A 24,324-nucleotide genomic window follows, 5' to 3' on the forward strand; every position below is an offset into this window, starting at 1 on the left:
AGAGAGATCCAATTCCTTAGCTTTAAGGACCTTTACTGAGCCAGACCTATTGTTCCCTTCCACTTGTTAAGGGGTCAGCTGGGGGAAAGAGGTGGGAAAACACTTTTAGTGACTTGGGGAGGGAGAGAGGAAGAAAGGGAACTTTGTGGGTTTTGACAATGACAATTAGAAGTCTTTTTGTCACATTGACCTAAACTTTAAAGTTTTTTCTATCCTTCTCTAATAAAGGCATGCATTTTTCAATTCTGTATTTTCTACATTAGATTAGACCAAAAGTTCTTAACCTGGGATCTATGAATATTAATATATATACATATATATATTGCTAAATATTTCAACATAATGTTTTCCTTTTAAAATTTATGTTTTTAAAAATATCATCTGAGATAGGGTTCAGAGGCTTCACCCAGACTGCCCAAGAGGTCCAAGTCTCCCCCAAAAGGTTAAGAATCATGGTCTAGATCATGAACAGGAACATTTATGCCAGACATGGCCAAAATACCTAGGGAGGAATTTCAAACCAAGTTGAAAGGAGGAAGACTGGAAGTTTCATTATTTTTATTTTAAATTTTCTTTTTTATTTTCAAAACATAGGCGTAATTTTCAACATTCACCCTTGCAAAACCTTGCAATCCAAATTTTTTGCCTCCCTTCCCTTCACCTCCTCCCCTATAGGCAAGTAATTTAATATATGTTAAACATGTACCTATTTCCACAAAAATGCTGCACAAGAAAAATCAGATCAAAAAGGGGGGAAAACAAAATGAAAGCGAACAACAACAAAAGTGAAAAGCGATGTGATCCACACTCAGTTCCCACAGTCCTCTCTCTGGTGCAGATGGCTCTCTCCATTACAAGACAGTTGGAACCGGCCTGAATCACCTCGCTGTTGAAAAGAGCCACAAGACTGGAAGTTTCAATCTTAGAAACAGAAAGGTTGAGGTACCAGGTGCCCTGGAAAGTGTCTGGGAGAGTAGTCTGCCTTTCTGTGGCTTTGTGCTGTCTTCCTGCTGCCCCCACACGAGAAAATCCAGTGAGAAGGGGATGGTAGTTTCAAAGCATAACCTGGAGAAAAGCAAAGATGAATTTCAATTCACCAAACTCGGATCAAGCACTTCCAGCTCGCCAGTCTCGATGCGTTGGATGCTGAGTATACAAAGACATAAACAAAAACAAAACAGTGCTTCACTCCAGACGCTTGTATTCTGCCCTCTGGGCTCAAAGCAGAAAGTGGTTGGATTTCAGGGAACTGTAATCCCACAGTGGAGGAGAGAGTTGTGGAGAAAAGCCTCCCAGGCCTTCCCGTGACAGGTGCAATTGGGATAAAGGATGTTCATTATCTGACTCAAGGGAGACTCCTTGGTTCTTTCCAAAGGCAGGGAGTCATTCGTTCACTACTACCCACTCCCAACTTTCTGGGTCGTGAGAGCTTTGAGGGGTGACCCGGGGTTTGGCGAGGTTTTTGGGGTCCTGGGAGGTTTGAGGGGTGACTGAGGTTTCGTAAGGTTTGGGGGATCCTGAAAACTTCGAGGGGTGACCGGGGTTTGGTAATTTGGGGAGTTCTAGGGGCTGTGAGATGTGACCGAGGCTTACTGATATTTAGGGGATTCTAGAAGTTTTGAGGGGTGACCGAGGTTTGGTAAGGTTTGGGGGTCCTGGGAGATTTGAGGGGAGACCGAAGGTTCGTGAGGTTTTTGGGGGTCCTGGGAGGTTTGAGGGGTGACAGAGAGACATACACACAGTCAGAGACAGAGACAGAGAGTCAGTGCTGGTGATCATGATGAGCGGTACCAGTAATGAAGGCTGCTTCGTGGAGACTTAGCCTTCTAGCTGATTGTCCATGATCGCCCCTCACCCACTGTAAGAACCAGCCCAGCTGGTTTGCTTGCTCCTCCCCCGAAATGGCATACCATCTCCCAACTCCCTGCTTTTGCAGCAGCTGTTCCTCATGCCTGGAATGCTCTTCCTCCACAAATCACCTCTGGGAATCTCTTTTCTTTCAAAGCTCAGCTCACGCCTCCTATTGAGATCTTTGTTCCTAGAGACAGTTATTAGCGTTTTCCTCCCCACCCCACCCCTTTCCTCTCCTCTCCTCTGCCTTCCCTCTGTGATTTCGTATTTACTTTGAATATATTTTCATATCATGATGGATAGAGACCCTGACCTGGATTCATGTCTCACCTCTGATACCTACTGGCTGTGTGACTCAGGACAAGTCCCTTAACTTCTCAAAGTTCTACTTCCTCTCTAAACTACTTGCTCTCTAAGCCCTTAAGATGCTTTGAAGACAACTGAGATTCTCTAGTTCCCTCATGGGGGAGTTACTTCCTCAAACCAATGAAATCCCAAGTGCAGTCCCTATTCTTTTGTGTCTATATGCAAATGATGTCTCCTCCACAGAACACAAACTCCTCAAGAACGGGGAGTTTCTTTTTGACTTTGCATTTCCAAGGCCTAGCACACAATGGGAGTTCAACAAATGTTCATGGTTCAAAAGCAAGGGTTTGGGCTCCAAAAAGCAGGATAGATCACGAAAGTATCTTTTCTGTCTTACAGTCCCAGTCTGCAGTGTGTTCTCAGATGGCGGACAGTCACAACCTTTGAGTTGTAAATCAACTCTTCCGAGAGAGATCCAATTCCTTAGCTTTAAGGACCTTTACTGAGCCAGACCTATTGTTCCCTTCCACTTGTTAAGGGGTCAGCTGGGGGAAAGAGGTGGGAAAACACTTTTAGTGACTGGGGAGGGAGAGAGGAAGAAAGGGAACTTTGTGGGTTTTGACAATGACAATTAGAAGTCTTTTTGTCACATTGACCTAAACTTTAAAGTTTTTTCTATCCTTCTCTAATAAAGGCATGCATTTTTCAATTCTGTATTTTCTACATTAGATTAGACCAAAAGTTCTTAACCTGGGATCTATGAATATTAATATATATACATATATATATTGCTAAATATTTCAACATAATGTTTTCCTTTTAAAATTTATGTTTTTAAAAATATCATCTGAGATAGGGTTCAGAGGCTTCACCCAGACTGCCCAAGAGGTCCAAGTCTCCCCCAAAAGGTTAAGAATCATGGTCTAGATCATGAACAGGAACATTTATGCCAGACATGGCCAAAATACCTAGGGAGGAATTTCAAACCAAGTTGAAAGGAGGAAGACTGGAAGTTTCATTATTTTTATTTTAAATTTTCTTTTTTATTTTCAAAACATAGGCGTAATTTTCAACATTCACCCTTGCAAAACCTTGCAATCCAAATTTTTTGCCTCCCTTCCCTTCACCTCCTCCCCTATAGGCAAGTAATTTAATATATGTTAAACATGTACCTATTTCCACAAAAATGCTGCACAAGAAAAATCAGATCAAAAAGGGGGGAAAACAAAATGAAAGCGAACAACAACAAAAGTGAAAAGCGATGTGATCCACACTCAGTTCCCACAGTCCTCTCTCTGGTGCAGATGGCTCTCTCCATTACAAGACAGTTGGAACCGGCCTGAATCACCTCGCTGTTGAAAAGAGCCACAAGACTGGAAGTTTCAATCTTAGAAACAGAAAGGTTGAGGTACCAGGTGCCCTGGAAAGTGTCTGGGAGAGTAGTCTGCCTTTCTGTGGCTTTGTGCTGTCTTCCTGCTGCCCCCACACGAGAAAATCCAGTGAGAAGGGGATGGTAGTTTCAAAGCATAACCTGGAGAAAAGCAAAGATGAATTTCAATTCACCAAACTCGGATCAAGCACTTCCAGCTCGCCAGTCTCGATGCGTTGGATGCTGAGTATACAAAGACATAAACAAAAACAAAACAGTGCTTCACTCCAGACGCTTGTATTCTGCCCTCTGGGCTCAAAGCAGAAAGTGGTTGGATTTCAGGGAACTGTAATCCCACAGTGGAGGAGAGAGTTGTGGAGAAAAGCCTCCCAGGCCTTCCCGTGACAGGTGCAATTGGGATAAAGGATGTTCATTATCTGACTCAAGGGAGACTCCTTGGTTCTTTCCCAAAGGCAGGGAGTCATTCGTTCACTACTACCCACTCCCAACTTTCTGGGTCGTGAGAGCTTTGAGGGGTGACCCGGGGTTTGGCGAGGTTTTTGGGGTCCTGGGAGGTTTGAGGGGTGACTGAGGTTTCGTAAGGTTTGGGGGATCCTGAAAACTTCGAGGGGTGACCGGGGTTTGGTAATTTGGGGAGTTCTAGGGGCTGTGAGATGTGACCGAGGCTTACTGATATTTAGGGGATTCTAGAAGTTTTGAGGGGTGACCGAGGTTTGGTAAGGTTTTGGGGGTCCTGGGAGATTTGAGGGGAGACCGAAGGTTCGTGAGGTTTTGGGGGTCCTGGGAGGTTTGAGGGGTGACAGAGGTTTCATAAGATTTTGGGGATCCTGAGAGCTTCGAGGGGTGACAGAGGCTTGGTAATTTGGGGGGTCCTAAGAGCTGTGAGGGATGACCGAGGCTTGGTGAGGTTTAGGGGATTCTAGGAGTTTTGAGGGGTGACCGAGGTTTGGTGAGGTTGGGGGGTCCTGAGAGCTTCGAAGGGTGATGGAGGTTTGCTGTGGTTTTGGGGATCCTGGAAACTTTGAAGGGTGACCGAGGTTTGGTGAGGTTTCGGGGATCCTGGGAGCTTTGAGGGGTGTGACCCAGGTTTGGTAGGTTTTTCCCTCCAATCTCTATTCTTTCGCCCCGCCCAGGATTCGCAGAATACAGCTTCTGCCCGGGGTTCATCTGACCACCTCGGGAGAGCTGGGGTGTCAGTACGTGTTGGGAAAGAGAGAAAGTCCGGAGGAGATCCCATAATCTGTAGCCCTCCTCAACCTCGCTCCCGGCCCCAGTTAACCCAGGGACACAAAGTTCAGCCCCTCCCTCTTTTCCTCCCTCTCTCCCTTGTTCTTCCCAGTCTTCCCCATTCGGCAAGTTTTCTTCTTTGTCTGCCTTACTCTTCCTCTCTCTCTCCCTCCCTTCTTCCCTCCTTCTCCTTTTTTCCTCTCCCCAGTTAAATAGGTTCCCGGGATTTAGAACAGGAAAGGAACGAAGGGATAGTCCGGTCCGGCGCCCTCGTTTTGACGGATAAGGAAACTGAGGCCTATTCCCTGCTGTTTCTATTGGTCCTCTGCCCTCCTTCCTCCGCTTGCCCCTTCTGCTCGGGTCTCCCAGGTTCTGCCAGCATCCCCGCCTGCAGCCAGCCTTCCAAGTCTATTATCTCTTTTTCCTCTCTCCCCTCTCACGCCCTCCTTCTGTTTCTCCTCCCCTCCCCTACTCCCCACTATTCCTCGCCTGTCCCCGGGCCCCGCCTCTCTCAGGGCCGCGAAGCCACGTGGTCGGGCCAGGGCGGCTGCAGACTGCTCGGGATCCTGCCCCAGCTGGGCTGGGCTCCGCTCCGCTCCGCTCGCCTCGGGTCCTCTCGGCTCGCAGCCCTCCGCTCCCGGTGTCCGCCCGCCCGCCTCTGGGGGCATGAGGCGCTGCTGGCGGACAGCGGGTCAAACAAAAGAGCCCCGGCTCGGGCTGTGCGCCCCCGTGCCCAGCGCCCCCAGCGCGGGGCATGGAGACTGAGCGGAGCCGCCCGAGCCCGCGCCGCGCCCGGGGGATGCCGCGGCCCCAGCCCTAGGGAAGCCCCGGCCGCCCTGCTGGAAGCTCGGGGCGCGGGCGCGGGGAGAACGCGGAGGAGGAGAAGAAGCAAGAAGAGAAGAAGGAATTGGAGGAGGACGCTCCCCGGCTCCCTATTTCTCGCCTCCCAGTCAGCCCCGAGGCGCGGAGCTGAGCCGGAGCGCGGCAGCGCACTCGGAGCCCCAGCCGGAGCCCGAGCCGGGGCGGCTGCAGCAGCAACAGCCGAGGGGGCAGCGCCGTGGGGGCCGGTCCCACTGGAGCCATGAGCAAGTGTAACGGGAGGTGCACGCTGGTCGGGTTCTGCTGCCTGCAGCTGGTGAGAAGGGGTCCCTCCCGGGACCGGAGCGGGGCGGGTGGGGGTGGGGTGGGGACTAACTGGGACCCTGGGACTCTCGGAGCGTGACGCGGGCCGGGGATCAGCACTGGGCCAGCTGGCGGGCGAGCTGGCCATCCCCACCCAGCCTCTGGTCCGGTGTGTTTGTGAGAGAGAGAGTGTGTGTGTGTGTGTGTGTGTGTGTGCACGCGCGCCTCTGTGCGGGGCTCCCTACATCTGTGTCTCTCCCGAGTGTCACAAGCCCCCTAGCCCTCCTTTGTGCGGATGCCTGTTTTACAGGGCCACCCTGGCTGAGCGACTGGAGGCTGAATCGACTTCCTGGGGATGGGGAGGGGAGATGAGGAGTGGGAACCCCGCCCCCTCCTCACCCTGCCTGCAGGGCTAGGTGGACAATGGGGCAGCCGGGGTGGGAGGAAGGGGCCTGCACCCTGGGAGCTGGGGTAGGCTTTGCTTCGGTTGACATTCTAGATGTCAACTCCTGCTTTTAAGGCCCTGGTGGGCAGTGAAGGAACGGACTCTGGGGCTGTGGAGTTGTTACCAAGCTTAAAGAAGGCCAGAGGGCCGGGGTGGTGATGGGAGTAGTTCTACTCCCAGACCCCAAAGTATGATCCTTGCTTTTCTTGGCTCAAATTGGGAACAGGACTGGTCCGATGTAACGGGATGACTAGCGCTGTTCCGGGGGGAACGGAATAGTCGGTTTTAGAGGCATTCAGCAGGGGACCTGTCAGGACACAGATTGTCCTAGGACAGGTGGGCAGAAGCCTGGGACATTAGACCCTCAGTATGCTGTCTGGCCCCCAAACTAACACTTCAGGGGACCTACCACCAAAAGACCCAAGGGTGAATCAGTTTCCAGGTGGCAAGGACAAAGGCTTATTTATTCCACTCCCCAGAAAGAGGAACCCAAGAGGAAGGGTGAATCTCAATAAAAGCCACATTTAACACCACAGTTTAACCAGTCCCAACAACATATTCGTCTAAAGGAACCAACCAGGTATATTAAGCTCCTGTTGTCCTACAAGCTGAGACCTGTAGGAGGTGGACACTGGGGGAGCTCAGAATGGATGAAAGGGTTGCCCTAGTCCCTATCTGAGCAGGGAGCTCAGGTTTGAGGTATCAGTCATGTTATAGTAAGTGGAAAGCTGACTGATTCATCTTCTAGAAAGTAGTGGTGATAGTGGGGGGAGGAAAGCTGCCTGGGTCACTTTGGCCTGCCTCAGTTTCTTCCCACCCTATTTAAGTCTCTGACGCAGGAGGATGCAGGCAGCAGCTGTGGGAGTCTGTGCTGAGTTACTGAGAGGAGGAGTGGAGGAAGGGTGATTTTGGATAACCAACAGGCAGCTCACATTATTTAGATGGTTGTAAGAATCACCCAATTTACCCCCGTGGTGGAAAGGGTTCCTTCCTAACTTGGACCGAACATATCTGTATTCAGAACTTCTGGCAAACCATTTAATCTCCATAGATCTTTCTGTTTAAAATGGGTATGTGTTTGTTGTGGGAAAGGAGATTATTCTAAATGGGCTCTTCGGTTCCCTGCAACAGTAAAGTTTCATGATTCTATAAAAATATCTGGACTGTTATAGGACTCTCTCTCACTTTCTTAAATTTTTCAATATGATCCAATGTTAACTTATTTATCAATTAATGTTTGGTGTTTGACCTTGGCATGTAATTAACCCCCTTTCTCTAGAGCTGCCCTTTCCCCTTCTCCATCTTCACCCAAAACCTTAGTCCTTCTGAGTCCTGGGAGCTTTGATTGGTGGGAGAGAGCTTGGTGAAGTTTTACCTCCAATTCCCACCATTTTCCCTTCCCTGTGATTTGCAGAACTCCCATTTTTACTGAGAAGAAACCAATCTTAACCATCCTTCAGGGCTTCATCTAGGTCCCACCTCTTCGATGAAGCCTTCTGTGGTTGCCCACAAACTGTTAAGGGAACTGAGGTTATTTATCATGGGGGAAAAGCAAACAAAGGAAAAACACAATGCCTGCCTTCAACTATTTGGAGGCCCTCTCATAGGATAGGGAATTAGAATTTATTCTGACAGGCTTAAAGGCAGAACTAATACCTGTGGGAGAATTTAGAGGGAAGCACAGATCACTTTGTATGGGGAAGGCCTGGCTAATGATCGGAGCTGTCCAGTACTGGAATGGTTGCCTTGTCTGTTGCTCCAGGCTATGACCAGGTTTCCATCAGAAGCTAAATAACTGTCACAGATGACATTAAAAAAAAAAAAAAAGTGGGAGAATGGACTTGAGCAGTAGGAGGATGAACTAGGTGACTTGAGATCCCTTCCAACTTTACACTTCTCAGTTTTTCCCTTCTCTGAATTACTAAGAGACTGAATGCTCACTCTCTAGTCCCTGATTCTATCCTGCCTGTTCCCCTGCTCCCAGCAGTTCACATTATTTCCTAGTTTGGGCTCCCCAGATATGCTGTGAAGTCTTGAACAACTGAAACTAAGTCTTCATAGTTCAGGTGCCGGATTTGGAGTCTAGAAGACTTCAGTTTCTAACTCATTCTGCTTAGTAGTTGTGTGACTATGGGCAAGTCCCTCCATCCCTCTGGTCCTCAGTGTCCCTCATCTGTAAGATGGAATAAGGACAGCTTTGGGTAATTGTGAAGCTCAAATGGCATTTTGCAAAGTCTAAAGCCCATTACTAGACTGAGCTCCTTGAAAATAGGGATTCTTTTTGCTTTTGTTTGTATCCATAGTTTAGCACAGTGCCTGGCACATAGAAGATTCTCCAAAAGTACCTGTTGCCTGACTGATTCCAATGTGCTATGACTGACTATTTAATTGCCCTTATTAGCATCTAATAATGGGCACTAGATCTGTGATTTCACTGGTCTAGGGAACTCCCAGATGAGGAAACATCCTCTCCTCATGCAAGTACTTATAGCTCATCACACATATATATATTCCTTTTGTGTATTATCTTTCTTCATTAGATTGTAAGCTCCTTGAAGACAGAGATTGTGTGTCTTTTTCACAGTGCTTAGCACTGTGCATCATATATAATAGGTGCCTAATAGATGCATTAAATTGAACATACAGCCTTAGAGAGTAGCCTAGAACTTGAGGTCACAAAACCGGGATGTATCAGAGATGGGACTTGAATCTTACCATTTCTGAAACTAGCTTTTTGTACATTATTCCACACTACCCCATGAAAGTAGGAAATGATACAAGGCAGATATGGATTGTGTCATTTTACCATGTCAGAGCTGGATAGAACCTTAGACTTAGTCTCTTGTTTTACATTTGGGGAAACTGAGCCAAGAGACAAAAGCAAGGATACACATAGCTTGTTGCTGGCAATCAGTTGTGGTGCTTGGTTGATGAAAACCACACAATATTACTCCATTATCTGCTAGTGAAAAAAAAACTAGGGATGATTCTCTCATTTGTTATATCCAGAGACCCTCATGGACTGACTTCACCCTAAAGCAAAGATGGATTGTCAGTCATGTTCAGAGCCTTATTCATAGTAAACACTTAATAAATGCTTGTTGCGGTGGAATGAAATGGTATTTTTGACATAGGTTTGACCGTGTCATTCTCCTCCCAAATGTTCAACAGCTCCTGGACACTTTCAGGTTAAAACAGAGATTCCTCAGCCTGACATTTAAAGCTCCCACCTACCTTCCAGTTTCATTTTATAATTAACAATCTGGCTTCCACCTACTTTCCTATCCTCATTCATTTTTCTCTTCTTCACACTGTCTCTGATCCAGTAAAACTTGCCTGCCAGCTGTTCCCTTACACAGCTCTTTCAATCTTTGATCCTCAGGTGTGGACTGGTACAAAGGAAAGAGCAATGCATTTAGGGTCAGAGGTGAGTGTGATCTTGGATGAATCATTTGATTTCTGTGGGCCTCAGTTTCCTCCTCTGTCAAAGAGTTTAGACAAGATAGTCTTGGAGATTCCTTGCAGTTTCTGATTTAGTAATTCTCTGCTCATTCTGCCTCATCTCTTTTTCTGCTTCTTCATTGTTCTAGTGCCTCCTCCTCCATAATCTCTTCTTATTCCCTCCAGTCCTCAGCTCTTTCTTCCTCTTAAAGCTACTTGATTCTTAATTACTTAATTTACTTGTGACCCTTCACCAAATTAAGACAGACTCCTTGAAAATAAGAACTGTTTTTGTTTATATCTATGTCTCCTAGCACGTTGCACACAGTAGGCATTTAACCTGTATCTGTTTAATTGTGTCTTGAAGGCTAGGATTGAGAGAAGTAGGCCCTAAGAAGCTAGCTCTTTTCATTTCTAGTTGGTAAATTCCTTTTGGGGATGCGTATTTGTGTGTTTATGTGGGTTTCCTGCTAGCTCACAGAGCCTGCTGTCCCTAGGTTTGATGATCTGAAAGAATGGCCAGCTTGAATTATTGTATTATTAACAGTGGTAATGTTGGCAAGCTTGGGGAACAGAGACAGGATCTCTGAAATGCCTCGGCATCAATTCCAAAGGTAGCGCCTCTGGATGCTGTCCATGGAGTGTCCCCACGGCTAGTTATTATGATGTATTTGACCAGAGGGGCTTGTATTGTTATAATGATTTCACACCAGGTTCTTCTGGTGATGAAAATAAAATAATATCCTGCATTGGTTCTGCATCAAGCTTTTCACTTTTCCCAAGATATCCTTGTATGGTGGGGAGAGGATTGCTATGAAAATGAAAACACCTAGGTTCTAGTGCCGGCTCTGCCACAAATGCTTGAGCAAATCTTTGTCCTCGGCTTCCTCACTTGTGAAATGAAGGAACACGTTTAGTTTGGAGAAGAAATGACTTAGGGAGAACAGGATAATCATTTTTAAGTATTTGAAGGTTTTTCTTGAGGAAAGGGCATTAGCTTTTTTTCTGCTTGGTTCCAGAGGGCAGATCTATTGGTATTGGATGGAGATTGTGGAGAGGCAGTTTTCACATCCACGTAAGAGAAAAATTCCCAGTAATCAGAGTTATCCAAGAGTGTAAAAGACTGCCTTAGATGGTAGTGAATTCTTGATCAGGGTTAAAGGGGATTTCAAGCACAGGATAGATGATTATTTGTTAGAGATGTCAGAGAAGACATTCTTTTTCAGAAACAGGTTGGACTAGCTGGCCTCTAAGGTCCCTTCAAATGTTGAGTTTCTGTGATAATAAGTAAATAATTTCTATACTCATTTCCAGTTTCAAAATGCTACAATTCTAACTCCACCAATCTTTTCGATCCTCATATCTAAAAAGATGGGGCTGTTATTACTGTGCTCATTTTACAGATGGGAAATCACAAAGCATAGAAACTGAGAAATGCTGGGACCAACTCAACCTGGAACCCCTTGTTAAATTTTCAATGTGAGCATTTACATCTCAGAAATTGGCAAACTCACAAATCAGGGCTTGATTTATTGTTTTATTGATTTTTAGACTAGAAAATATTACTAATTTATATTAAAGTTTAAAATATGTCACGGGTATATCCTGCTTTCTCCCAGTTGATTGTTAAACATTTACTAGCATATTCTGCATAGAAATGCATTAATGAAGGAGCTTTAAGTCCAGAACTGTATCTCCTTTACCTAAAGTCTTTTCTACATGTAGATGTGATGTTTGGCTACTTTTTAAATTTTTATTGTAGCCTTTTTCTCCCTCAGGTGTTTTCCTTAACCGCTTTTGCCCTCACCATTGAGCCTTACTTTTTAGAAAAACATTCAGTCAAACCAACTGACCCAGCTTCTGACAGAAACTCCCTTCTACCTCCTCTCTATGGAAAGGAGGAAGTTATATTTCATTAGCAGTTCTCCAAGACTGAGATTATTCTATTATATTTCATCAGCATTCAACTGCCTTTTAGTTACCAAGCATTTGATAGTCAGTGAAAGGAAATGGGGATGTTTAGTCAATTACTGCAGTCCATTACTTGGGAAGAAGAAACAATTGATAGGAAAACAAGCTGAGATCAGGGATTTCTTGGGAAGAGAATAAAGGTAGAAACTCCTAAGGACTATCCTGGGCACATTTGCCTTCAGCCCAATATTTTCCTCTTTCTCTTACTCCTGGACCTGGATCAGTGAATTCCCTTTGGACCCCTGAGGCAGATTGAGGAACAATAAATGAAAGTCAAACCTAAGAGGTGAATTTAGATTTGATATCAGGAAAAATCATTCCCCATAGTGGGAGCTTTCTAAAAAATCAAATAGTCTGTCTCAGGAGGTAGTGGAATCCCGCCCCCCCTTATATTTAAACAAAGACTGGATGCCCATTTAACAAGACTATTATACAGGGTAACATGGGTGGAACTAGAGGTTTTTGAGATCCATTCCATTTCCTTTTTTTTAAATAACTTTTTATTGATAGAACCCATGCCAGGGTAATTTTTTACAGCATTATCCCTTGCACTCACTTCTGTTCTGATTTTTCCCCTCTCTCCCTCCACCCTCTCTCCCAGATGGCAAGCAGTCCTTTACATGTTGAATAGGTTACAGTATATCCTAGATACAATATATGTGTGCAGAAGATCCATTCCATTTCCAAAATCCCTTAATTCTATGGTTGTCAAAGGACAGCTAGGAAGTCTTAGTCTTCAGGACCATCATTTACTGTACTCACTCAAGAAAATGGGTTCTGAAATTTTAGAAAGATTCCCAGCAAAAAAGAGATGGCACTTTGATGAAGTTAACACACACTCTGTCTGTCTGTCCATCTGTCTGTCTTTCTCTCCCTCTCTTTCTCTGTCTCTCCTCAAAACAAAAAAAAACAGTCTGGGACTTGAGAAAATTAGGCTACACTTCCACTTCTGATATTTCCTGGCTACATGGCCATGGGTAAGTAACTTCTCTGTGTGCTTATTTCCTCCTGCCTATTAAGACAAACGGTTAAGCTACACAGCATCAGGAATTCCTTCCAGGTCCAACATTCTCAGAGAAACTTTTTAGACTATGGCACATTATGGGTTAATGGATTACCCTTCACAGTTGATCAGAATCTCTCAATTCTCTGAGCATGGCTAGTGAAGAGTTTTCTGAACAAAGCAAAAGGCATAATAATATTAATGATAACTGACATTTATCTAGTGCTTGAAGGGTTTGCAAAGAACATTATATACATTATCAGTTGTAAAGTGATGCAATAAATTTAAAATTTCTGCTAATTCAGACTTATGGGGTAGCGTTGGAGAGGAGAGGAATTGATCTGGAGAAAAGTTCAAACTGTGGGAAAAGGTATTTTAAGATCTAGTAGAAAAGCAACATATTTAAGAACAGTCTTCTGATATTCTGCTCTCCTCCTCTGATACTTCATGGAGGTGACCCTGGCTTCTCAAAAGCTGAGCTGTTGAAGTATAAACTCTGATAAACCCTACAAGCTGGAAAAACTTTGGGTATAGAGTCTGTTATCTAAGGATCAACCTAGCAAAACAAAATTTTGGGTTTGATTTGGGTTTGGTTTTTTGAGATATCATTGCTCTTTCTGGTGAGTATTGGAAGCACACTGGTACTTCATGAACCTTTAACCTACTTCATTTCCAAAATGGGTGAATTCACTCATTTCTAATCCATACAGCGGTCCCCTTGCACCGGGATACTCATCATATGGGTGCCAGACATAGTGCAGACACTCTATTGGCTTTAGCCCTATGTATTGTAACTCAGAACTCCAGAGCTTAAGCATTCCACTGGTCTCAACCTGCCCCAGGAGCAAGGAGCTACAGGCATTGTGCTACCTTGCCCTGGCCAGCTCCTTAAATCAAAAGAGACTCATTATCTGCATGATAAATGTTTCAGGCACACAGCAGCCCTTGAATACCATGTACCAAGTCACAGACTCTGTTGGTCTTTATTGGTAAAAGGAGGACACAAAGAATCCTTGGAAAAATTGAGTTATATAGGAAGAACAGTCCTTTACATTTGCATAAAACTCTAACAACTCTTTTGTGGTATCTCCTCCAGTGCCGAGCTAAGCACAATGCTTGGAATAAATGTTTAACAATTTTTTGTGTGTTTATTGAGTGAGTGAAGTCTTAATTGGGGACTTAGAAGGACAGAAGGGGAAGTAGATTATAAGTCCCCTGGAGATGTAGAAGATTTGTACCCCTTTGTGTCTGAGTACCACTTATGTTTTTTTTTCCTTTTTGTTTTGATCTTTGTTGCTTCACTTTAAATTAAACACTTGAAAATTGGATTCATATGTTTCCCCATATGCCTAGCAAGAGCGTGACACAGAGGATGGGGACTCGAGCCAGGGCTGGATTATATGTGTAACATGGTACAAGAGGGGTGAACATTTACCCCTTACCATAGCCTTGATAGGGGAGGAGAAGCAGGGATTATTGTCTCCATTTTACAGATTGGGAAACTAAGATTGGGAAGATCAGTAATTTATCTGGGATCCTTCAGTCAGTAATTAACAAAATAGGAAATAGTAATATAGTAATTAATTAGCAAACTTGCAACCCAGGCCTTCTTCACTTTCTACTTCATTATGTTGTTACAGTAGAGTAATGTTGGGGATAGGTAAAGGGGAAGGGAAGGAAGAGACTAGAAGGAAAGCTTAAAATTCTTGCCTTCCTTGCCAGTGAGAGGCAGGGGCAACATCTGCCACCATCACTTGATTATAAAGCTGACCAAGCAAAATCCTAACCTGGTTTGTGGTTCAAGCGGAAAAAAAAAACCCTGTGGGGTTGGAGGATTAATTTTTAAAATTGTAGATTTAACCATCAACAGAAACAATTCAATCTAGAACAAGAAGTGAAAAAAGATCTTACTTCCAACCTTAGCATTTAACAAAGAAAACCTAAAGGAACTTTAAAAATATCCAAGAACCCAAAAAGGGTTTTACTCTGCATCTCTTTCTAGCTCTCTCAAGCTTGTTCTTAATGTCTTTTCTTTTATGAATGTATGCATTTTATCATTATATACTTCCTATATTATATTCAGTATGTATATATATATATATACAGTTAACATGTACTCAGTTCTGGTTTTGATGATCTAATTTTATCTCTTCATCCAGGCTCATTCCACAAGCACTTATTAACCTCTTACTGTTTGTTAAGTTCTGGACTAGTTGGTAGTGATGTAAAAAGGTGGCAAAACAAAACAAAACAAAAAAAAAAAAAAACAAAAAAAATCAACTCCTGTCAACCAACAAATGCTTATTAAGTGTTTACTATGTGCTGGGTATTTTATTGAGCACTGAAGATACAAAGAAAGGCAAAAACAATCTCTGCCCTCCAGGAGCTTACAATCTAATGGGAAAGACAATATATAACTATGTATGTAACAGAATATTCAGACCAGATAGGTCATCTCAGGGAGGAAGACACCAGATAGGTCATCTCAGGGAGGAAGACACTAGCAATTGAAAGAACCTTGAAAAACCTCCAATAGAAGTTGACATTGGGGTTTAGTCCCTAACCGTAAGGAGTTCACATCCTCCTGGGGGAAGAATACAACATTGTACCATAGTACCCCGGAAAGAGCATTGGTTCTGGAGGGTTGAAGGATCTGAGTGTAAATCCTGATACTGCCAATGACTTAGCTGTATGACCAGGGATAATTTATAACCTCTCTAGGCTTAATTTATAAAATGAGAATAGAAAATTAAATCCTGAGAACAAGGGGTGACAGAAAAGAGCCCCTGACCTTGACTCTGCTATTGAGCTTGCTCTGAGTCTTAGTTTTCTCAAAGTATAAAGTGAGAGGAGAGCTTGGGCTAGATCAGGAATTTATGGAAAATTTGGCCACATCCCTCCTCACCAGCCCCCTTCCTCCAAATATTTGGTAATAATGAACTCCCCCGGCATTTATTAAGCACTTACTGTGTGCCACTATGGGGATACCAAGGTAAGAGACAGTCCTGGCTCACAGTATAATGGAGGAGACATCCAGACAAATAATTATGTGCCAACAAAATTAGAGATATGGAAAACTGAAGATCATATTAAAGGGAAGGTCCTAAGATTAAGGAGGATTGGGAAAGGCTTTCTGTGGATGGGATGTGCTTGAGATAGGAAGGAAACTAGGGAAGCCAGGAGGGCAGCTAGAGCACACCGTAGTGTACACAATCCTGGGCCTGGAGTCAGAAAGATTCATCTTCATGAGTTCAAATCTGGCTTCAGACACTAACTGGGTGATCCTATTAGCCTCGGTTTCCTCATCTGTAAAATGAGGTGGAGAAAGAGCTGAAAAACCCCCAAAATGAGGTCATGGAGAGTTGTACACGCCTGAAATGACTCAACAACGAGGGAAGCCAGGAGGCAGAGAGGAGAAGGAAGAGCGTTCCAGGCATGGAGGAGCAGCTAGTATTTAGTGGTAGTATAAATACTTGAAACTAGATACTTAAAATAGTTTGAGACCACTGAACTAAATAATCTCTTAGGTGTTTTCTGTCTCTGAGACAAGACCTCATGATTCTTAGTCTTTGATGGGGAAGGTTTCTTGGAGGAAGAGATAAATGTACATTGGTTGGCAAAAGCTATGAAAGTGGAAATTAAGCCATCCATGTGTGGAGATGGCAACCATGGGTATAATTGTAGCTAAGTCACAGTATCTCTTGTTATGGAGAATTGTGGTAAGCCTGGATAGACACATAGAAGGGAAGAAATGGAGGGACTGCAATGCCAGAAGGCCAGACTGAGGAAATGAGATTTATTCACATTAGGTCAAGGAGATTTGTGTGGCTATTATGTAATGGAGAATAGAGAGTCCCTTCAAGTTCCTGAGCAGGGGAGGGTGATGAAATATCTGAGTCCAGGATGGATCTGAAGGGAGGCTCATCTTGGAATACTGAACGTGATAGTTATCTCTCTTTTTTTTTAATTTGATATTTTATTTTATTTTATAATAACTTTATATTGACAGAATCCATGCCAGAGTAATTTTTTTTACATTATCCCTTGCACTCGCTTCTGTTCCAATTTTTCCCCTCCCTCCCTCCACCCCCTCCCCTAGATGGCAAGCAGTCCTTATATATGTTAGGTATGTTGCAGTATATCCTAGATACAATATATATTTGCAGAACCGAACAGTTCTCTTGTTGCACAGGGAGAATTGGGTTCAGAAGGTAAAAATAACCCGGGAAGAAAAACAAAAATGCAAATAGTTCACATTTGTTTCCCAGTGTTCTTTCTTTGGGTGTAGCTACTTCTGTCCACGTGATAGTTATCTCAATGGTCATCCATCTCAGCCAGACTTACTGAAAGATCCTGGAGGACATAACCACATCTCATCTCAAGTGTTTTTCTCTCTCAACTCCAAAGCTTTGTCATATTAGTCCCAGTCACTTAATGAATATCAGTTGTGTTATCTAGGTCCTATTCTGGAATAGAGAGGGAAGACAGGGAATATCAAGATTTGAGGGACAGATTTAGTATATTTAGTGCCCGCCCTCTGAAATTATCTCCCATTTGTCTTGTCTCTATCTTGTGTGTACACAATTGTTTGCATATTGGACTGTAAGCTCCTTGAGGACAGAAACTATGTTTTCACCTTTCTTGGTATGCTCAGAGCTTAGTACAGTGGCTGGCACACAGTAGGTGCTTGATAAATGCTTCTGGTTATTGTTATTGTTGAAGTTGGAGTCACCAAGACCTGGGTTTGAATTCTGCCCCCAATACTTACTACTAGTATGACTATAGAGAAGTCATTTCTACACTCTTGATTGTCTCCTTCTGCAGTTGTAAAAAGAGGCTAATAAAACCCAGAGTACTTACCTCACAGCACTGTTGTGAATGAGATTGCATGTGTGCAAAGGGCTCGGCAAGATTTAAAGGCCCATATAAATGTGGATTAGTGATATGTGGGGGAAGCTTATATCTGCATGTTAGCTAAGAGAGGGAGGAGAGGTACTGATGCTGATAAGGAGTTGGCTACCACAGGTGTGGAGGGCTGACAGATGGGAAAACTGAGAAGCTGAACAGGTGTAGAGGAAGAAAGGATGGGTTTTATTCAGTGTGTGACTGGGGCTTCAGCAATCCCATAGGGTGGGAAGACAGAGACACACACACACACAGACCCAGAGACAGACAGACAGACAGACAGACACTAAGACAGAGACAGAAAAAGAGACAGAGACACAGGGATAGAGAGAAACATACCAGAGAAATAAGATACAGAGACAAAGACAGGTAGACACACACAGAGGGACAGAGAAACAAAGAGAGAAAGACAGAGAGCTTGAAGATTTTGAGAGAAAAAGAAGAGAAACATACAGACAAAGAAAGAGAAACAGAGATAGACAAAGAGAGGAAGATAGAGACAGAAAGACTGACAGAGAAACAGAGAGAGACAGGGGGAGACAGAGAAACAGAGACAGAGAGAGACAGAGCTATAGGGAGGCAGACAGACAGAAACACAGAGAAACAGAAAGACATAGACATGCACACAGAGGTAGACAGAGGTGGGGGGAAGAGACAGAGAGCTTGAAGATTTTGAGAAGAGACAGAGACAGAAAGAGAAACAGAGAGACAGAGAAGAGGGAAATAGAGACAGAGAAGCAAGGAAGATGGGGGAAGAAAGAGACAGAGATAGACGGATAGAAACAGAGAGACAGAGATAGACAGAGACAAAGAGACAGAGAGAGAGAAATAGAGATAGAGACAGAAACAGAGGAAGACAGACTGACATAGAGAGACAGAAACAGAGACAGAGACAGAGCTTGGAGATGTCACTGAATGAGCAGCCGCTTCCTGAGCATTCTGCCTTAGGAAGGAGATGATCAGGAATGTTTCTTGAGAGGAATTTCGGCCTTGTTGATGGCGAGGCCAGACAGCCCGTGAGAGAGGAAAGACAAACAAGACAAGACTGTAGCTTTGAAGTCACGCCAAAAGGTGTGTTTCCCACAACTGGAGCCTGGAGATGTTGGCAAAGTTTCTTAGGAGACTCAAGCCTGCTCACTTGTATCTTGGAGGAGCCTGTGAGAGGGGAGCTCCAGGGGTTGGCTGAGACGGCTCATCTCACTGGCACTTCCTACCATTTCGTAGGAGCAATGTGGTAAAGTGGAAAAAGTACTGAGAGTTCCGAGGCTCTGGGTTTGGATTCTGCTTCCGAATCACTTAACGTCTGTTTCCCAGGTGCCATGTAAATACTAATGATGATGATGATTATTTATTTATCTGTTAATACTAAGGGGTGACATGGTGAGTAAAGAGTTAACCTAATTGTCAAACCCGCTGGGATTCAGCTCAGTCTCAGCACTGAGGCCTCCTGGTTACGTGGGCCCAGTCTGAGTTGCAAAGAGGGCCCAGTTGTATTAAAAGAAAATAATAATAGCAACATTTACAGAGATCTCCTCCTGTGCCAGAGGACACGTTGGGTGGAATGCTAGGCCTGGAGGCAGGAAGCCTCATCTTTCTGAGTTCAAATCCAGCCTCAGACACTTATTGGTTGTGTGACTCTGACCAAGTCACTTAATCCCACTTGTTTAAGTTCCTGATCTTTAAAATAAGTTGGAGAAGGAAGTGGCAAATTGCTGCAGTACCTTTGCCAAGAAAAGCCCAAATGAATCACAGAGACTTTGAAGTGACTGAAACAACTGAACTATTATGTGCCAGGCACTGTGCTAAGCACTTTACAAATCTTATTTCATTTGCTCCTCACTGTTGTTATCCCCATTTTACAGATGAGAAAACTGAGGCAAATAAGTGACTCTCCCAGGGGTCACACAGCTTAAGTTAGATTATTGCCCTTCATGCTCAAAGAGGATCAAAATAAAATCACTTTGTCAAGGGTCATATCGCTAAGTAAGGGTCTGGGCCACACTTGAACTTCAGACACAGAACTGTACCTACTGTACTAGCTAGTGAGTTTGCTCCCTGGGAGTTCCCTACACCAATGAAATCCTTAAATACAGTTTGTTCTTTTTTTAATGGCAATGAACCTATAATACTTATATAACTTGTGTCCTCAGATATTTCTAAGGATCAAATGAGATAATAGATTTATTTGTAAATCTCAAACGTAGCATAAGACCACCATTATTAGAATGGGAGGCCCTTGAGGGCAAGGACTGTCTCATTTTTTGTATTTGTCTCCCCACTACCTGGAATATAGTAGTCACTTAATGAATTCTTTTTCATCCATTAACTCATTATTCACTGCCCTCTCTCTTTTTCTCTCTTTCTTCTCTCTCTTTCTGTTTCTGTGTATGTGTGTCTCTGTGTGTGCACGTATCTGTCTCTCTGTCTCTCCCTCTTTCTCTTGTCTCTGCCTTTCTCTTCCCCCCCTCTCCTTCTCTCCTTTGTCTTCTCCCTCCCCAGTTTCCACTCCCTTCTCCTGTGGCCCCTGTGCTTTCCTCCCGGAGACTTCTCCTCTGTGAGGGAGACTCGTAGAGAGAAGCATTCCCACATCCCCAAATCCATTGTCTAATAACGAGAGTTTTCCTCTCAATCAGCTCAGCATTCAGTCCAACAAACCAATTTTTTCAGGCTTCCCTCCATCCCGCCGGCTGGGTTCCTGCACGATGACACATCCCCGAAGTGACACGCTACTCATTCTTCACAGCACAGCGGGACCAGCAATGTGTCATGCTGGCTCGTGCATTAGACTTGTTCAGCTTGGCCCAGAGGATAGGACTAGGGGCAATGTGGGAAAAGTGGGAAGGGCAGAGTTCAGCTCAGGATGGGGGGGTCGGCGTTTGGGGCAATCAGGGCTCCAAAAGTATGGGAGCGGGGAGCAACAGTTGTAGAAATGGAGATTATACGCACAAAAACAAAGATGGCCTAAACAGTTTAAAACTAAAAAACAGCTATTCACAAGGGAAGTTGGGACCTCATAGCTGAAGGTCTCTAAAAGGGGAGGTTCAAAACCCACTTTGGGGAGCTAGTGTTTAGGGGCTGTTCAGCTTGCCCCAGTTCGTGCTGCCATTCCTTCTCTCTTGCTCTATTGAAGTCCCCTTCTAATTGGGCTCCCTGCCTCAAGCTCAGCCCAATTCCTGTATTCCTAAAGCATAGCTCTGACTCCTCAGAAATGAAATCCAAACTCTCTGTACATAAAGCCATCTTAACCCAATCTCAACCTACTTTCCTCACCTTATTGTTCAGTCATTCAGTTACATCCAATTCTTTATGACCCCATGTGGGGTTTTCTTGGTAAAGATACTGGCGTGGCTTGCCATTCTATTTTCGAGTTCATTTTACAGATGAGGTAAACAGAGGTAAGTGACTCATCCAGAGTCACATGGCCTAAGGTCTGAAGTCACATCTTCCCAATTCCACACCCAGAGTTCTATCCACTGACTCACCTTGCTGCCTCTTATTACACATGACTACTCTTGATTCACCTCATGGTCCAGTCAGTCTGACCTTCTAGTCGTTCCTCATTAACAGAAGTCCATTTGCTTTCATAACAGACTTTCTTTGCAGAAAGTTGTTGTTCAGAAGGTTTGTTCAGAAGGTTCTCCCTTCTCCCTTCTACCTCTTAAGAATGTTATTTTCTTTCAGGATTCAGCTCAAATACCCCCTTCTATGTCACTGATTCCCAGCATTTTTTTGTTTGTTTGTTTGTTCTGCAAAGTCCTTTTGGAAAAAAAAAGAAAGAAGTGTGTTGTGAGCCCTGCAGAGCAATTTAATGTGTTACTCAGAATATTCTGCAATTATTTACTGCTTAAAATGCCGGCAAATGATTTTTAGCAAACTTCATGGACCATTGTAGTGAATCACCACATGGGAATCATTTTCTTCTTCCTCCCTTCCAGATACCGGGAGCCTTCCCATCAAAACCCAGCAAAACACCTTGTGTCCACATCTTTATATGTGCTTGTTATCTTTCCAACTGAATATAAGCTCACTAATGACATGGATTGTTTCACTTATGACTTCATACCCCTAGTACCTGTCACATAGTAGGCATTTAATAAATGCATATTGATTCATATGAGTTAGAATAGATGGTCTATAAGGTCCCTTATGAATCTTAAGTTTCTGTGATTGTTCTGAGTTCATTATATCCAGTCATTATTCAGCATTTATTATACACCTGCTGCATACAGGACCTGTTTTGAACAATTAATACAAGGCAGGAAACATGGTTCCTCTCGGGGAGGATTTTTAAAGAAATCATCATAGAAGAGAATCTGATTCTTATTATGCAGTGTTCCTTAGAGAAGGACCTGCACTATATAAAGATCAGAAAGGTGACAAAAAGAGTGTGAAGTCAGGAAAGCCCGAGTTCAAATCCTCCCTCCAGTTCTTAATAGCTGTGTAACACTAGACAAAATCATGCAGCCTCTCTCTGCCTCAGTCTCCTCATCTATCAAAATGAAATTAATAATCACATCCGGCTCAAAATTGTGAGCATCAAAGGAAGTAATAATAGACTTTAAGCATTATATACATGAGCAACTGTTAATACATTTCTTCTTTATTTTGGTATCAGGAACAAGTGTGTCTCTGATGAACTTGGTTTTTTGTCTTTTGTTTTTAAAGTTAGTGAGAACTAACCCAACTCTGCAGCATAACAATGTCTATGGGACTTCGCATAAGTCACCTAATTTTTTTCAATTACAGTCTTATCTGGAAAATGAGAGGGTGGGATTAAATAGAGCTTCTTAAACTTTTTCCACTTTTTGCCTAAGAAATTTTTACGTTGTGTAGGTATGTATAATAGGGGTTCAAATAAAAATTTACCGATAATTTCACGACCCCCACATTCAGTAACAGATCTCATATAGGGCGATGAGTTGCAGTTTAAGAAGTCGGAGATTAGATAACCAGTGAGTTTCCCTCCAATCCTAAACCTGTGATCCTTTTTTCCCTTGTGTGATCCTTGGACAAATCACTTCTTTGAGCCTCAGTTTTCCTATCTGTAAAGTAAGGGAACTGGACCCCTCAGGTTTTCTTCTGCTCTAGACCTTTGATCCTGGCTGTGTCACTGCTGAAGTCTCTCTTTGATGCCTTCTCAAAGACAAGTGTCTCTGGATTGTCAAAGACAATGCCAGTGGCAGTAGCAGACATTACCAAACAGGAAATGCTATGATTTGGACCTGGAGACTTAAGTGGGAAGCTAAGTGGGAAGGGGCACTGCCCCAGTAGGGTGGCTATCAGTGACGGAGTTTTGTTACCTACACACACACAGAAGAACACCTACGTACACACCTGCCTCCGTGAATTTTATTTTTAGTTCCATTGACAAATATCCGTATTCAAATATGTGAACAGGAGCGTAAGGAAAGAAAATGAGAAAAGCAAGCGTACAAGCCAAACCAGCCAACCAACCCAAAACAACAAGAGATTGTAAACGATTCTACATGTGTCTATAACTTCTTCTGTTTACTGATCATTAGCTCCACTTTAGGAGAGGCAGAATCATAGTAAAAACTTCCTTTGCTGTGTTGTTTTGTGAACTTTGACTATATGGTCTGTGTCTATTTAATCTGTTTTTTTTTCCTTCCCTCTGCATCACTTTCTCCAGATCTTCCCATATATTTCCCTGAATTCCTTATCATTGTGTCTTATGGCCCAATAATATATGCCATTACATGCATCATTTAATGATCTGTTCAGTCATTCTCTAGTTGATGGTCGCTTAGTTTGTTTTTGGTATTTTGTTATTACAAATACGCTGCTGGGAATATTTTTGTACCAATAGGTTTTTTGGGGGTAAAGTCCCTGTAATGGAACCCCTGGGGTGTATGCAATTTGGTGATTCTTAACTGTCAAAAGCCATATTACTTTCCAAAGAGATTGGACCAACTCATGAGTCTGCCAGTTGTCCATGCTCTTGATTCTGCTTTATGGGGACTAAAAACAAGCCCAATTTTTCCTCCCTTTACATACTTAAAGATGGCGACCATGGTACAAATCCTTCCTCCCCCCCTTCTCTTTTCTGGGCTAAACATCCCAGTTGTTTTGATTGATCCTCATGCAACATGAACTCTGGGCTCCTTACCAGCCTGGTTGCCCACTAGATCCTTCAGTTTCTCGATGTCTTTCCAATACCATGGCACTTGGAACTGAATACAATAGTTATTCCAGATGTCTCATCCTACACATTACAACCAATATAATCTTTCCAAGTCACAGATCTAACTGTATTACTCACCTTTCTAAAATTGTCACTGGTTTCCTATTGTTTGTAGGATAAAATCCAAATTCTTCAGCCTAGTGTTTCAAGCCTTCCACAGACTGTCTTCTTCCAGTTTGTGCTTTTAGCCCAATGCTATGTAGGCTCTTCTCTGTTACAGACACCATCTCTTGTAGGCATTTGCTTGTGCCTGGAATTCACCCCTGATTCATCTCAGCTTTGTAGAAGTCTTGCTTTTCTTCAAGGTTCAGCTTAAATAGTATATCTTCTCTTACACTTTTCTTGACCCCCCCCCTCCCACCTTCCTTATGCTGTATTCATATAAAAAGTAGTGTGATTCAGCCAATAGAGAGCTGGTCTTGAAGGCAGGAGCATCTGGGTTCAAGTCTCCCCTAGGACAC

The 24,324-nt window shown here is 43.6% G+C and overlaps 1 protein-coding gene across 2 annotated transcripts in view; it reads left to right on the forward strand.

Annotated features, from left to right (window-relative positions):
• The first annotated feature begins 5,553 nt into the window (after positions 1-5,553).
• Positions 5,554-24,324, forward strand: part of NKAIN1 (sodium/potassium transporting ATPase interacting 1) — a 119,699-nt gene continuing 100,928 nt past the window's right edge. Inside the window, exon 1 of one of the 2 annotated variants that reach the window (XM_051987981.1) lies at positions 5,554-5,909. In XM_051987981.1, coding sequence (XP_051843941.1) covers positions 5,856-5,909 — 54 coding nt within the window. In that variant the 5' untranslated portion in view covers positions 5,554-5,855. The remainder of the gene's footprint in view (positions 5,910-24,324) is intronic. The other variant, XM_051987979.1, reaches the window with a different exon arrangement.

Source organism: Antechinus flavipes, chromosome 3 (assembly GCF_016432865.1).
Source record: "Antechinus flavipes isolate AdamAnt ecotype Samford, QLD, Australia chromosome 3, AdamAnt_v2, whole genome shotgun sequence".
Classification (NCBI taxonomy): Eukaryota; Metazoa; Chordata; class Mammalia; order Dasyuromorphia; family Dasyuridae; genus Antechinus; species Antechinus flavipes.